This window comes from Pyrus communis, chromosome 3 (genome assembly GCF_041283825.1).
Source record: "Pyrus communis isolate YQ-2024b chromosome 3, ASM4128382v1, whole genome shotgun sequence".
In the NCBI taxonomy this organism is placed as follows: Eukaryota; Viridiplantae; Streptophyta; class Magnoliopsida; order Rosales; family Rosaceae; genus Pyrus; species Pyrus communis.
The window spans coordinates 153,073-165,995 of record NC_142567.1 but is presented as its reverse complement, the minus strand read 5'-3'; the positions used below and the strand labels follow the sequence as shown (position 1 = coordinate 165,995).

General features: G+C 38.3%; 1 protein-coding gene across 4 annotated transcripts; it reads right to left on the bottom strand.

Moving 5' to 3' along the window:
- Nucleotides 1–6,511: 6,511 nt before the first annotated feature.
- LOC137715426 (uncharacterized) lies at nucleotides 6,512–11,383 on the bottom strand. Of its 4 annotated transcripts, none has more exons than XM_068454757.2 (13): nucleotides 9,944–11,383; nucleotides 9,448–9,585; nucleotides 9,093–9,174; nucleotides 8,752–8,828; nucleotides 8,498–8,604; nucleotides 8,287–8,407; nucleotides 8,042–8,158; nucleotides 7,835–7,926; nucleotides 7,625–7,691; nucleotides 7,441–7,519; nucleotides 7,251–7,342; nucleotides 6,947–7,090; nucleotides 6,512–6,781 (listed from the first exon to the last, which is right to left on the bottom strand). In XM_068454757.2, exons 1-13 carry the CDS (start codon nucleotides 10,136–10,138, stop codon nucleotides 6,641–6,643), a joined length of 1,452 nt encoding a protein of 483 aa, XP_068310858.2. In that variant the 5' UTR covers nucleotides 10,139–11,383; the 3' UTR covers nucleotides 6,512–6,640. The 4 variants fall into 4 exon arrangements, with proteins under 4 accessions (XP_068310858.2, XP_088546558.1, XP_068310857.2 ...); XM_088690432.1 differs by having other exon boundaries at nucleotides 9,448–9,607; nucleotides 9,944–10,396; XM_068454756.2 differs by having other exon boundaries at nucleotides 7,835–7,918; nucleotides 8,019–8,158; nucleotides 9,944–10,376.
- Nucleotides 11,384–12,923: the final 1,540 nt, after the last annotated feature.

The window sequence follows — 12,923 nt, the reverse complement described above, 5'->3', positions numbered from 1 at the left end:
AGATTTAATTTTACTGCAAATTTTAGGTGGTGCGGTATAATTGTCCACGTTACTCTGCATATTCAAATCGATTATATCTTGCTCTGCATAATTTTATCGCAATTTTAGGTGGTGCGGTACAATCGCCTACCCTGCCCTGCATATTTAAAATTTTCTGCTGTTCAAGTGGTGCGGAATAATCGCCCATCCTATGCTTGTTTCGACGAGAATGGTGTGGTATAATCGCCCTTCTCATTAATCATGAAAATCTCGAGTCTAAAGTTTCGAGTACTTATCATTTTTGGCCTGAAGATCAAAATGAAAAATTTGTAAGAACCAGAAGTTCTAACACTATATTCCTCCACGAATACATATTATTGCAAGTTCTTATGCATCTCATTTTTCTTTCAGAAAGAAAAGAAAATGGCGAACTTGGCAAAGCTTGATTTTGCTGCCTTAGGCATTACTGGGAAGAATTACCTTACCTGGGTACTGGATACTAAGATCTATCTAGAATCAAGGAATCTTGGAGATACCATTAGGGAAGAAAACAACTCATCCTCTCAAGATTGGGCAAAGGCTATGATCTTTATTCGTCGCCATCTTGATGAAGGACTAAAGAGCGATGAAGATCCGTTAGCTCTCTGGAAGGCATTAAGAAACAGATACAATCACCAGACAATGGTGATTCTTCTAAGGGCTCGCTAAGAATGGACTCACCTAAGGATCCAGGATTTCAAGTCAGTGGCTGAGTACAATTCCGCATTGTTCATAAAGGCTATGATCTTTATTCGTCGCCATCTTGATGAAGGACTAAAGAGCGATGAAGATCCGTTAGCTCTCTGGAAGGCATTAAGAAACAGATACAATCACCAGACAATGGTGATTCTTCTAAGGGCTCGCTAAGAATGGACTCACCTAAGGATCCAGGATTTCAAGTCAGTGGCTGAGTACAATTCCGCATTGTTCATAATTACCTCTTAGATGAAGCTCTGTGGGGATACCATTACTGAGGAAGATATGCTGGAAAAGACTTTCAGCATATTTCATGCCTCTAACGTGCTCCTGCAGGAACAATATAGAGCGCGATGCTTCACTGAATACAACCAGCTGATATATGTGCTCTTGGTAGCTGAACAAAACAATGAGCTCTTGATGAAAAATCATTAATCCCGACCTACTGGATCTGCACCATTCCCATAAGTGAATGCTGTTTCCCTCGAAGTGAACGCCACATCCTCTAGTGGCGATAATCATAAATGAGGACGTGGCCCTAAGCGAGGTCAGTGGAACAGGAGAGGTAAGAATCATAGTGGTCAGTTTCACAACCAGATTCCAAGGCAAAATTCAGGCCCGAGCTTTAAAAATGGAAATCGTCACAAAGGCAAATCTTGTATAAATAATGCTCCTAGAAACTCTGATGGAGCTTGCCATAAGTGTGGTGGTGATGGGCACTGGGTGCGTACTTGTCGTACCCCAAAACATATGGTGGATCTATATCAAGCCTCCCTCAAGGAGAAGGGTGTCAAGACTAATTTCCTCGACCAGGCTAGACCAATGGATATACCTGATCCAGTGTGCGACTTATCAGGATAGTTGAACACAACTCACTTAGATGTCTCGGACTTCATTGTGGAAAGGAGGAATGAAGTGTATCGGTTCGACTGAATCATTTATATTTAATGTACTTTTATCTGAACTTGTAGTTTAAAAAATCACATTTCAATAAAAGAGGCATTTAAATTTCTAAGTTGTTTTTAACCGTGATCCTCTTTACTCAGAAAGCATGGATAAAAGCTATGGTTATTCTCAAAACATGAGAAATGACGAAGATATTTGTCTTGCAGACAACGCAACCACACATACAATACTTCGTGATCGAAAGTATTTCTCAAGCTTGATGCTTACAAGAGTAAGGGTAACAACAATATCAGGTCAATTAGATGTAATTGAAGGCTCAGGGAAAGCCCAGATTATGTTACCAAATGGAACAATACTGTCTATATAGAATGCATTGTATGCTACTCGATCTACTCGAAATTTGTTGAGTTTCAAAGACATACGTTTAAATGGATACCACATTGAAACAAAAAGTGCAGAAAATATGGAGTATTTATGCATTACCTCCAATAATACCCAGAAACGTATATTGAAGAAGTTGCATGGTTTGTCGAGTGGATTGTATTATACATACATAAGGACAGTTGAATCACATGCTGTCATGAACTAGAAGTTCATTGATTCAATGCTTTGGCATGACCGTTTGGGTCATCCATGATTCACCATGATGCGTAGGATCATTACCAACTCTAATGGACATCCATTATTGAGCAGAGACATTGCTATCTCAAATGATAACCCTTGCAAGGCTTGTTCTCAAGGGAAGTTGATAATTAGACCATCACAACTAAAGGTTGATGCTGAATCCCCATCATTTTTGCAAAGAATTCAAGGGGATATTTGTGAACCTATTCAACCATCTTGTGGACCATTTCGATATTTTATGGTTTTGGTTGATGCATCTACCCGATGGTCACATGTTTGTTTCTTATCTACTCGGAATATAGCTTTTGCGAGACTTCTTGCTCAGATAATCAAGTTGCGAGCACAGTTCCCAGATTGCCCCATTAAGTCAATTCGACTTGATAATGTTGGTGAATTTACGTCTCAAACCTTTGATGATTACTGCATGACATTGAGCATTGATGTTGAACACCATGTTCCTCATGTCCATACTCAAAATGGTTTAACAGAAACATTGATCAAGTGACTTTAGTTAATAGTTCGCACTTTACTCATGAAAACAAAATTGTCAGTTTCTGCATGGGGACATGCCATTTTACATGCTGCATCATTGGTTCGATTGAGACCTATAGCCAACAACAATCTTCCTTGAAAAAACTACACCGCTGACTCGCAACAACTTTCTGATCAACCGATGAGACGCATTAACTTTCCGATCAACCCCGACAAGCTTAAACCAGCTCACCAAGCTCCTAAGAAACACGATCGCAACATACCTTAGCTCTGTTCCCAGAAAAAAAAATGTGAAACCTGGCTTTGATACCATCTTAACAAAGCATCAATGAAGGAAGAAAGGTGTACAAAAAGTCATAGAGAAGAGAGAAATATATTTGTTATTACAACAATAGCAATTTTGATTACATTGGGTAATGACTTAGCTCACTATATATGGCAACTAAAAAACTTAGTCACTAAGTAAACTTGTAACTAATTGTAACAACCTATAACAACCAAAACTTTAGGATCATTACACATGTCATAACAAAGATTATGCCACTTGGCATTCTTATGGTTAGTAGTAAGAGATGAATTATTCAAAAAGAAAACTTGTCTATTTCAATTCTTCATAAAATGGTAGGATTAGAAAGGAAAAGTTTAACAAAAATGCAACTCTTAGCACATATTTGTACTATTTTCGAGTAGTGCTACACATACCATATATTTGTTGGTAGACCCTACCTCTGTAACGACCCGTTCCCAAATATTTTGGTTTTTATATTTTTAAAGCATGAATTTACTAAAATGTCCTTCGAGGTAAAAATGTTGACTTTTGTAAACCGTCTTGTCGTGTCATGTAAGATTTGTTTCCTTGGTGTATCCTTGTAGTACTCAGCATTACGGACGTGTGGGCGCAAAGTAGAATCAAATTTGGAGTTACTATGAACGTTTTACCGAACTACGAAGTCGAGAGGCAAAGTAGTCAATTCACTATTCTAGATATTAGGGTTAGATATTTTTATTATTTTATAATTTTTTGTCACGTGGAGCCCACACCCCACTTCTCCTTCCCCGTGTCTTCCCTCCCACAATCTCTCAAACTCTTTCAAACTCTCCCTCCCTCTCATCATTCTCTCTCCCTCTCAGAACAACCACCACCTCGCCACTCTTCCTTCGGCAAACCACTCAGACCACCATCATTTCCCTTAACGTGCTCAAGATGCTAGGTTGATGGTTCGAAACGCACAGTGACCGCTGCCATTATTCTTGATTTTTCTTAACGATTCCTCAATTTTTCTGACGAAGGTGAGTCTCTGGACTCCCTTAGTCTTTCTCATTTAGCTATTCTAAGTTTAGTTGTTAGGTTAGACATGCTTATTGATGAAGTTTTGGTACAGATTGACTGGGAGGAAAAGTTCCCTAGATTTTGGGGCATTTCGACGGCTTTGAGTAGTTTTTTTGCCAACTCCGGCCACAACCAGTCCTCGAATGGGTAAATCCTTGTTCACCTCTTCCTTAGCTTCATTTTGAGTTATAGATTATTGAAAATAGTAGAGATTTGAGATTGATCGGAGCTGTGGATAATTTTCCCAGTTTTCGATTTTCTTCTTCGCTGAGTCCGGCCGATCCAAGGTTGGAAACCGAGTCGACCCGACCCGTAACCTAAACCGAATCCAAAACCAACAACCAAGCCCAACCCAATAACTATGCCCAATCCAATAATCCGAATCCAACCCAGCAACCCGGCCCAACCCAGCTACCAGGCCCAGCCCAACTACCAACCCAAAACCCAAATTCGACCCAACCCGAATCCAATCCCAGTTTCCATGGTCGACGCATGGAGGGCTATCATGGCTAGCGCGTGGAACACACAGGGCTCCGCCGGCGACCCATCTCGACGCATGGGGTACCTGAGGTCCCTTCTTAGGTTTTTCGACATGCCGAATCCAAATTCATTGTCCGTTTTCCCAAATTCTATCGTATTAGCAGAGTTTTATTAAATGACCTCTATTTGTGTTTAGGTGTGTCGATGGGAAGTGACACATGCCTCTTTAGTTCAAGCGGCTCCCAACAACAAAATATCTGTGAGTGGACTCCTTCTTAACTCACATGTTTTTATAAAATATTAGGCTTGCATTTACGAAAAGCATGATTTCATGATTTTACGTTTTATGCATTATTTATGATTTATTAAATTTACGTTTTACCAAAGGTTATGAATTATTGGATTTTCGTATGTGAAATTCTATGGATTTACGAATACGAATTTCATGGATTTATCATTTATGAGATGAGGCTTTGAGCTTTTGAGCTTCGGTATTTTGATACAAGTTTTTGAGATACGTTTTTGGTGCTTATCTAGTGGGTTATTATATAACACACACACACACACACACAACACGAGTATGTAGACGTCTATGGCCATATGACACAGTTGATGATATTTATGACGTACTCCCAGCTTCACTAGCCACGGCTAGTGTCGGTGTGTTATGTGTGTGTGTGTGTATATATGTATGTATATTTCTTCTCTGGTGTAACCCAGAGTTGTACAGATTCACATTCGGGTGATGGACCCATTATTTCTTCATTGGTGTAACCCGGTGTCGTACAGCTTTACCTTCAGGTGATAGTTATGCCTTCGGGCAACTATGATACCTCTAGTTGAGTACATCATTGATGTGATTTACGGATGTTTTATGGATTTGCCTTTGGGTGACTGTATTACCATTACTGAACACTGGTTTACACATACATGTTTTATGAATGTTTTTCATGGCATGTTAAAATTTTCAGAAAACCTACTATGTAGTACAATATATGAGCTTTCAAAACAGGGGGTTAGTATGTTTAGAAAGAAAATGATTTTCTTATTATTAGTATTAGTATTATAAACTTTGGTCCACTCACCCTTTGTTTTGCGCCTCCTTCAGGAGTTAGAATCGAGGCATACAATCCCGGCGTCAGGATGCTTACGCATAGGTATCTTCGAGTCTTCTCTATGTAGGACCCATTCCTTTGTTCGTGCCTTTTTAGAATAACGCTTTCATATCATTCTTGATTAGTTGTATGCTCTGAACACGTTTCTGCATTAGCATATTTCTTTCTAATTACATATTTTATTGTATGCATGTTTAAAATAACTTCGTCACCATCGGATGTTAGCCAGCACGTACCTACCCTGATATTTGGAGATATCAGAATCGGGACGTGTCAACCTCTATTAATTGTTTATTTGGTTTAAGGTGTACGTGCATGTATGCAAGATTTGATTAGAATTATGTTATTATTTTCAACAAAAATGCTACTCTTACAAAATTTTAATCAAATCGTGCATACATGCATGTACACCTTAAACCAAATAAACAATTATAAATTCAAGTGATCATTTAGGTAACAGTATATTGCCTAGTTTGAACGAACTGAGGTACGCAGTCTGCAAGACCACAAGCGCGCGCAACGGAAACATCCGCATCATGGACTTCGCTAAACTAACAAAGTGAAAGTACGTGCACGTCAGTAACATATATAGATATATAGCTATATATTTGATGGAGCCGGAGGCATGCAGTTCACCGTCAATTAACATTAGGATCACGATCGTCGGCCATGGATGCATGCATCTTCTTTTTGTGCATCATTAGATATAGATAAGGTACTGCATAGTGCATGGCTTTGATTTCTACCTAGCTACAATACATACAGATTTGATTGTGGAGATTGAATTTTGCTCGCATCAAGTACTAATGTTAATTGCTCTACATTCAAAATGTCTTTTAGCAGATTCCTGTTTTATCAGATAAGAAAATTAATGCTTAAAATAATAATCCCGAAATATTATTTATACAATTTCTTGTAATATTAACAAGGATGATGTCCTTAAATTTTGTCACTACAGGAAATTAAAACTGGTACCATTTTACAGTTTTATATACACGCCTTTCATGTGAAGAAACCCAGAAACAAGACCCCAAAATATAATCTCAAGTATTACAAATGCTAGGGTACCCCAGTTCTTCGATCGAAGCATGTCCTGCAATAATGCCTCTGTCCCATCAACCTGCATCACATTTCCCTCCAAACTATTTATTATGCAACTAGCCAATGTGACAAATCATCCAACAAATCAACAATTAATGGAAGGAATATTAAAAGACTACAGCAAACAAAAACTTTTAGGTCTTTTCTCTTCTTTTTTCCAGCAGAGAAGAAGGATAAAGATTACCAAGTTATTCTCTGGTGACCGCCAATAGAAACCTTGCAAACCTGCTGAGAAGAGGTCACAAGCACCCAAAGCATATATAATGAGCGCATTCATCCCCATCCATTGCAGCAACACTGTCGCCTTTATGAAATGTTTGACATCAACCTGCATTTAAATAAGGTTTCACTAAAGCGCACATGAATCTTTGAATTTGTCGCTTCCTCCAAAATTATCATTCACTAGTATGCCAAGCTTTGTATCGGATCATTAAGCTTGTCAAACATATTCAATCATTTAATCAGTGATTAGCAAAATGCGAACTTACTATGTAGAAGATAATGCATAACATCAAGCCTGATGCTCCTGCTGTAATACATGTATAGCTCATTGTGTATAGTGGTTTACAGAAAGGAATACCTGATACAGGTACAGCCCATTACTCATAGGAAAAAGAATAGAAATCCTCAACAGAAGAAAAATAACGAAAAAAATAATGCAATAAAAAGAGAATATACCAAGCATCTTCAAAGCATATCCAAATATTAAAAGAGGAAAGGAGGACATAGACCATAACAATATCCTCTGCTTCTGGTCCTACAAAAGAAAGGATCCTGTCAGGGAAGCAATTCATCAAAGAGGCAAACCAGACACAACGAGAGTGCAGACAGTTAGTGTTATCAGCAAAAAGAAGCTTCAAACCTTGAAATGCAATAGTATGTGCCCAAAATGCAATCCCACAAAACATGTAACGGCAGCCATCAGAGAACTGGAAATTTATTAATAAAATGAATCAAAGACCAATTCTGAATAATCAATAATGATGACGCTTTGACATTTATAGAGTGTCTGTTTGTGTGTGTGAGAGAGAGATGAAAATAGAGTTTGAGTCAGAGAAATGCAGAAATCAACCTTAAGATTCCCTCTGGGTCAAATGGTGCAAGGCACCATTGAGGAGAATCAGAGGGCAGAGGTCCATAGTCAGGAGAATTAACACTGCATTCCTGAGACACAAAGGGTTAGCATTTTTCAATTATCAGCAATGAAAAGCACTGATACAGGGCTTAAATCCTGATATATTCAATAATGCAGTTACCAGAGAAGGCCCATGAGAATGACCTTTGTTCTTCTGTAAACAGGATGTTGATAAAGGTGATGCTCGCCCAGAATAACTCGATCGATATAACCAACAGCATTGCAAGGAGGTTCAAGACTACCCCTCACTCCACAATAAACCTAGTAGGTAAATATTGTACGCAAACGTTGAAATCTTACAGGACCAACCAAATTCAATCCTAAACCAAAATCTAACACCTTAACATTGTCCCTTAGCAATTAGAAATGAAGAGAACAATTTAACTCACAATTTGAGTACCAGGTCCAGAACGAGACAAATTCAAGCTTGCAGCTTCATATTCCCAAGTTGGAACGAAAAGACCATACAGAAAGCACATGTGAAAAAAGCATAATCCAATAGCAAACAGCCTGCATTACACATGAGAGTGGACAAAAGGAAAGCATATGTATGGTCCACTTAAATTCATGAGCATCAACAGAATTTGTAGAAGCACTAACCACTGATTGTAGTATTTCCTAGCAAAATCGACCAGTGATTCAACCATGATATTGTTAACAAACCAGATCTCTGAGATTGAAGCCAGCAAATATCCAATTGAAATCCTCTGAAAATTAGATGCAGACACTTTCAACATGCTTTCAACATGAGAGGTGATAGTAGTGTATGCCATTTTGAATATCAAAATCACTCGTAGTTAATAGCAGAGGAAGAATATGATACAAACTTCTAGATTGAGTCAGCATAATGCTACCTGTAGTACACCTAGCCAACGTATCTTGCCCACATCAACCCCATATGTTAAATGGTCACGCCCATGGAAATACCCACCTAAGAACACATTGCAAAGAGAAATATTACAAGCAATCATCTTTAAGCACAGAATCTATAACCAAATATGTTCCATACCTTAGAACTAATGAATGCATGTTATACAATGTAAGCATGAACTGTAAAGCATAAAATTTATACTAAATTCAGACAATTGACAAAACTTACAAGTGTTGTACCAATATAAGTAAAAGAAACATCAAGGAATGCTGAGTGTAATCAAGTATAAGAATATGATAATCTAATGGAACAATGACAGGGTACCTTGCAGTAACAACCCCAAGAGAAAGAGATTCATTGCTCTAAGAATGACTTTCTTTGTGGCAGTTGTCTTGTTGGGTATTTTCTGCATGGTAATAGAAGGAATAAGAGCAGGCAGTTGATTAGTATATAATTGCTTCCTTACATTTCAGAATTATTCACATAGAAATCACTGCAGAAAAGTGCTGTCCTTTTCTTTTATAAAGATAAGCTTCCCCAATTAACTCTAGATATATAATGTAGTGAAATCATTTGGGATTTGGAAGACATGACAGTGCCACATAGTAACATACAGGGGTTTTAGACAAGGATTGGGTGGAAAAAAGAAAAAGATAAACCCTAGAGTCCTACAGCCTACCTTGAATGCAAGACTGATGGAGACGCCAACAAGAAAAAGAAAAAATGGCATTACAAAATCTGCAAGTGTAACGCCCAACCACGGAGAGTGGTTTATCGACGGGAAAGCTCCTCCGGCATCATCGACCAAAATCATCAACTGTTGATTGTTGATAGAAAACCTATCAAATCAGGAAGACGTAATAGACAGACACACAGAAAGCTAGCTCATCATCAAATTAGTTAACATATATAAAAACAAACAAAGGAAATGAGAAAGATGTCAAGCTCTAGCCTTTAACTAACTACAAGGGAAATCATCAAGTAAGAATTCCATAATCCAAGTATATCATCTCAACTTAATTGATTCAAGTGAATCGCATGACAACTCCAAACCTAATCTAAGTACTAATCCAAAAACCACCAAACTATCTCAAAATTAGAATCTAAGCAAATTCGGGGGGTTTAGATTCGCATTTAGCAAGCAATTTCAATCAGAATCGCCTGGCTTGGCGTACCGCGACGGTGAGGCCACGGAAGACGTCGAGAGAGGCCAGGCGTTGATTAGGCGTCGATGCATGTGTGCCGTTGGATGGTGAGGCGGGCACAAGACTTAGGATCTCATTAGAAATGGATGATTCTCCGTCTCTGTCTGTGTCTGTGTCTCTGTAGAGATGAAGAAGAGGAGCAACGTCGTCGACGGCTGCAGACATTATCCTGATCTCGGTGACAGTCAGTCAGGCATCACTCACTCACTTCTCAGCTCCTCTTTCGGTTCATTTCTCTCTCTGTCTGGTGCTCCGTGACTCGGTGACTCAGTAGCAGTGCCTCCGGTCAGGTCTGGTGAAACCGGTGTATGCAAGAAAACTTAGAAAAGTCCACACCAAGATCCAAGGCCAATGCGCTGTGCTACAGTATTAGTTGACCAGCGGGCATGTGGCACTTATCCTCATTTCTTGTTAAACAATTTTAGCTCGTGGAATATTTCATTGAGATAAATTATACAAAACTATATTAATTATGAGTTGAACTACAATTTTATAATTCATATTTTCAAAATTACAATGATATATTTTTTTATTAAATGCTGATGTGGTTTGAGGGGAAATCCGTCCTTTAATCCAATGAAATTAAAAAACTAATTAAATTTAAAAAATTTAAAAAATATTTTTTATTAAAAATTTGTGAGACCCACTCCCTACAAACCCATCACCCTCACCTTCTTTCCCAGTTCACCCGACTCTCCCAACATTCCTTCTCCAACATACCCGTGTGTTTGCTGTGGTCCAGATCTCTGGATCGACCCGTTTCCTACGCGAGCATCCCAGGTGAGTTTACGACAAACTCTGGTGACAAGCACCGTCGCCACCACCACTATTCCACTGTTCTTGGTGCCACGAACAGGATCCACCCAGAGTTCGCGCTGTTTGGTCGCCGTTCATGGCAGATCAAACTGTGGAATTCTCGGGAGTTTGACGCCGGCAATTTGGCATTTGGAGAGGACGATGAGGGTGCAGCGGTAGAGATTGAGCGGCATGTGGTGTAGGAGAAGGGAAATCACCCTATCTTGTTGGTTCTTCGTCTTCTCTCACTCGGCCATGAAACCCAGTCACCTCTTTCTCTTTCCATTCAAGATTCAGATCTGCATCATCAATTTGCCTTTTTGAATTTCTGAAAAAGACCATTGATGCACATTCGAACTCTAATTAATCATGGATGAGATTTGCGGCTTTCAATTTGACTGATTTGAGTGCAAGGGGCGATGGCGTGTGAATCCCAGAATATATATTATTACATCTAATTGGGCTTTGATAAACACTCAACCAAAAAGGTTGTGTAGGTTACTTCGAAAGGTGCATGAGGATTTGCAAGTAGTGAGTGAGAACAGAGGTAGACGCCGATAGCGGTGGGGTGATGAGATTATTCAAGTGAGAGATGAAGAAGACAAATTCGGGGACAGACCCGCGGCCGAGACATACCGACTCAGAAATAAGGGTGATGGGTTTGTAGGGGTTAGGTCGCACATTTTTTTATAAAAATAAATAAATGATTTTTTATTTATTTATAATATTTAATTAGTTTTTGACCAAAGAGTGAATCTCACGTTAAGTCACGTCAGCATTTAACAGAAACGCTGACAAAAGTGTGACATTGCAACAAATTCGTAAGATGAGGTATGTCATTGTAATTTTTAAAACATGATGTATGAGATTGTGGTTTAACCCATAGTTGATGTAGTTTTGTGTAATTTATCCATTTCAATATATAGGGGATTTTTTTTTTTTTTTTTTTGTCCGGTAGGTAACATCATTAAATAGTTTAATAGTTAGTTTTTAGTATAGCCGGCTTAGGAGAACGGTCACGGAGTGCGATAAATTAGGTTATTTCACATGCAATAAAACTAAAAGAAGGAAGCGATGAACAATTAAGAAAGGTGATTGGAGAATTGGTAATTTACGTGTTAAAGTTTATGGCTTATTCTATTAACACCTCATATATTGTTGATTAAACCCCACATACTTAATACACCCCACATTTGTTTTTTCAATTAAAAATTATCTTAAACACCCCACATACTTTCTCATAAAATTCTTACACCCCACATTCTCATACACCTAATATTTTCCACATATACCCCACATTTTCTATACATCCCATATTCTTCAAATCTTATAATCATTTTCAATTTTAATAAATTAAATTAACTTTGGATTAAAAGCCTAAGATTCTCTAAAAAGAGAAGTCTACAATCCAGTTTGTTTAGCTTGAATTTCATTGGGTTATCACAACCAATCTCCTTTTCTCTATCTCTTAAGCCTTTTGCTAAAAAAAAAAAAAAAAAAAAAAAAGATTTCTGCTCAAAAATGGCAACTAGGAGGAACCTAATAGAGCAAAAGTAAACCCCAGAAGATAAATAAGAACAGAAAAGACGTTGCTGGGTTGGCCTCCTATGAAATTGGGTAGTATGGAAAGAAAAAGTAGGCTTAAATAATTACCTATGTCGTTGAATAATTAAAACAATGACAAATATGAAATTTTACCGGATGTGAAGCTTCCGAAATATTGATATGTATTTTTTCTCAATCAACATGTTTATAGTTTCAATAGTTAGAATTTTATTCAACAATGAAGTGGAGAGTAAGTGACACACCCCGATCGAGATCAGGGCATGCTGGCCGTCACGTGGAAGTGACGTAACCATGTGCACAGTGCGGAAGCTAATAAAATAATAATGGAAATAGTAATACGAATAAATAAAAACTGGTTTTACATAAAGTAATAATAAGTGCAAGCTTAAGTGTGACGCTAAGTTCAGAGCATAAAGCCTAAAGCAGTCCAAAAGAAAATGTCGCAACAAAAGTACACCCGAAGGTGGTCCTACGCTGGTGATCGTCTGTCAGATATGCCGGGAAAATCCTCATGGAAACCACCAAACGTGCTAGCCAACTAGAACCTGGAGGGGCGCAAAACAAAAACGTGAGTGGGCAAAAACAAAGC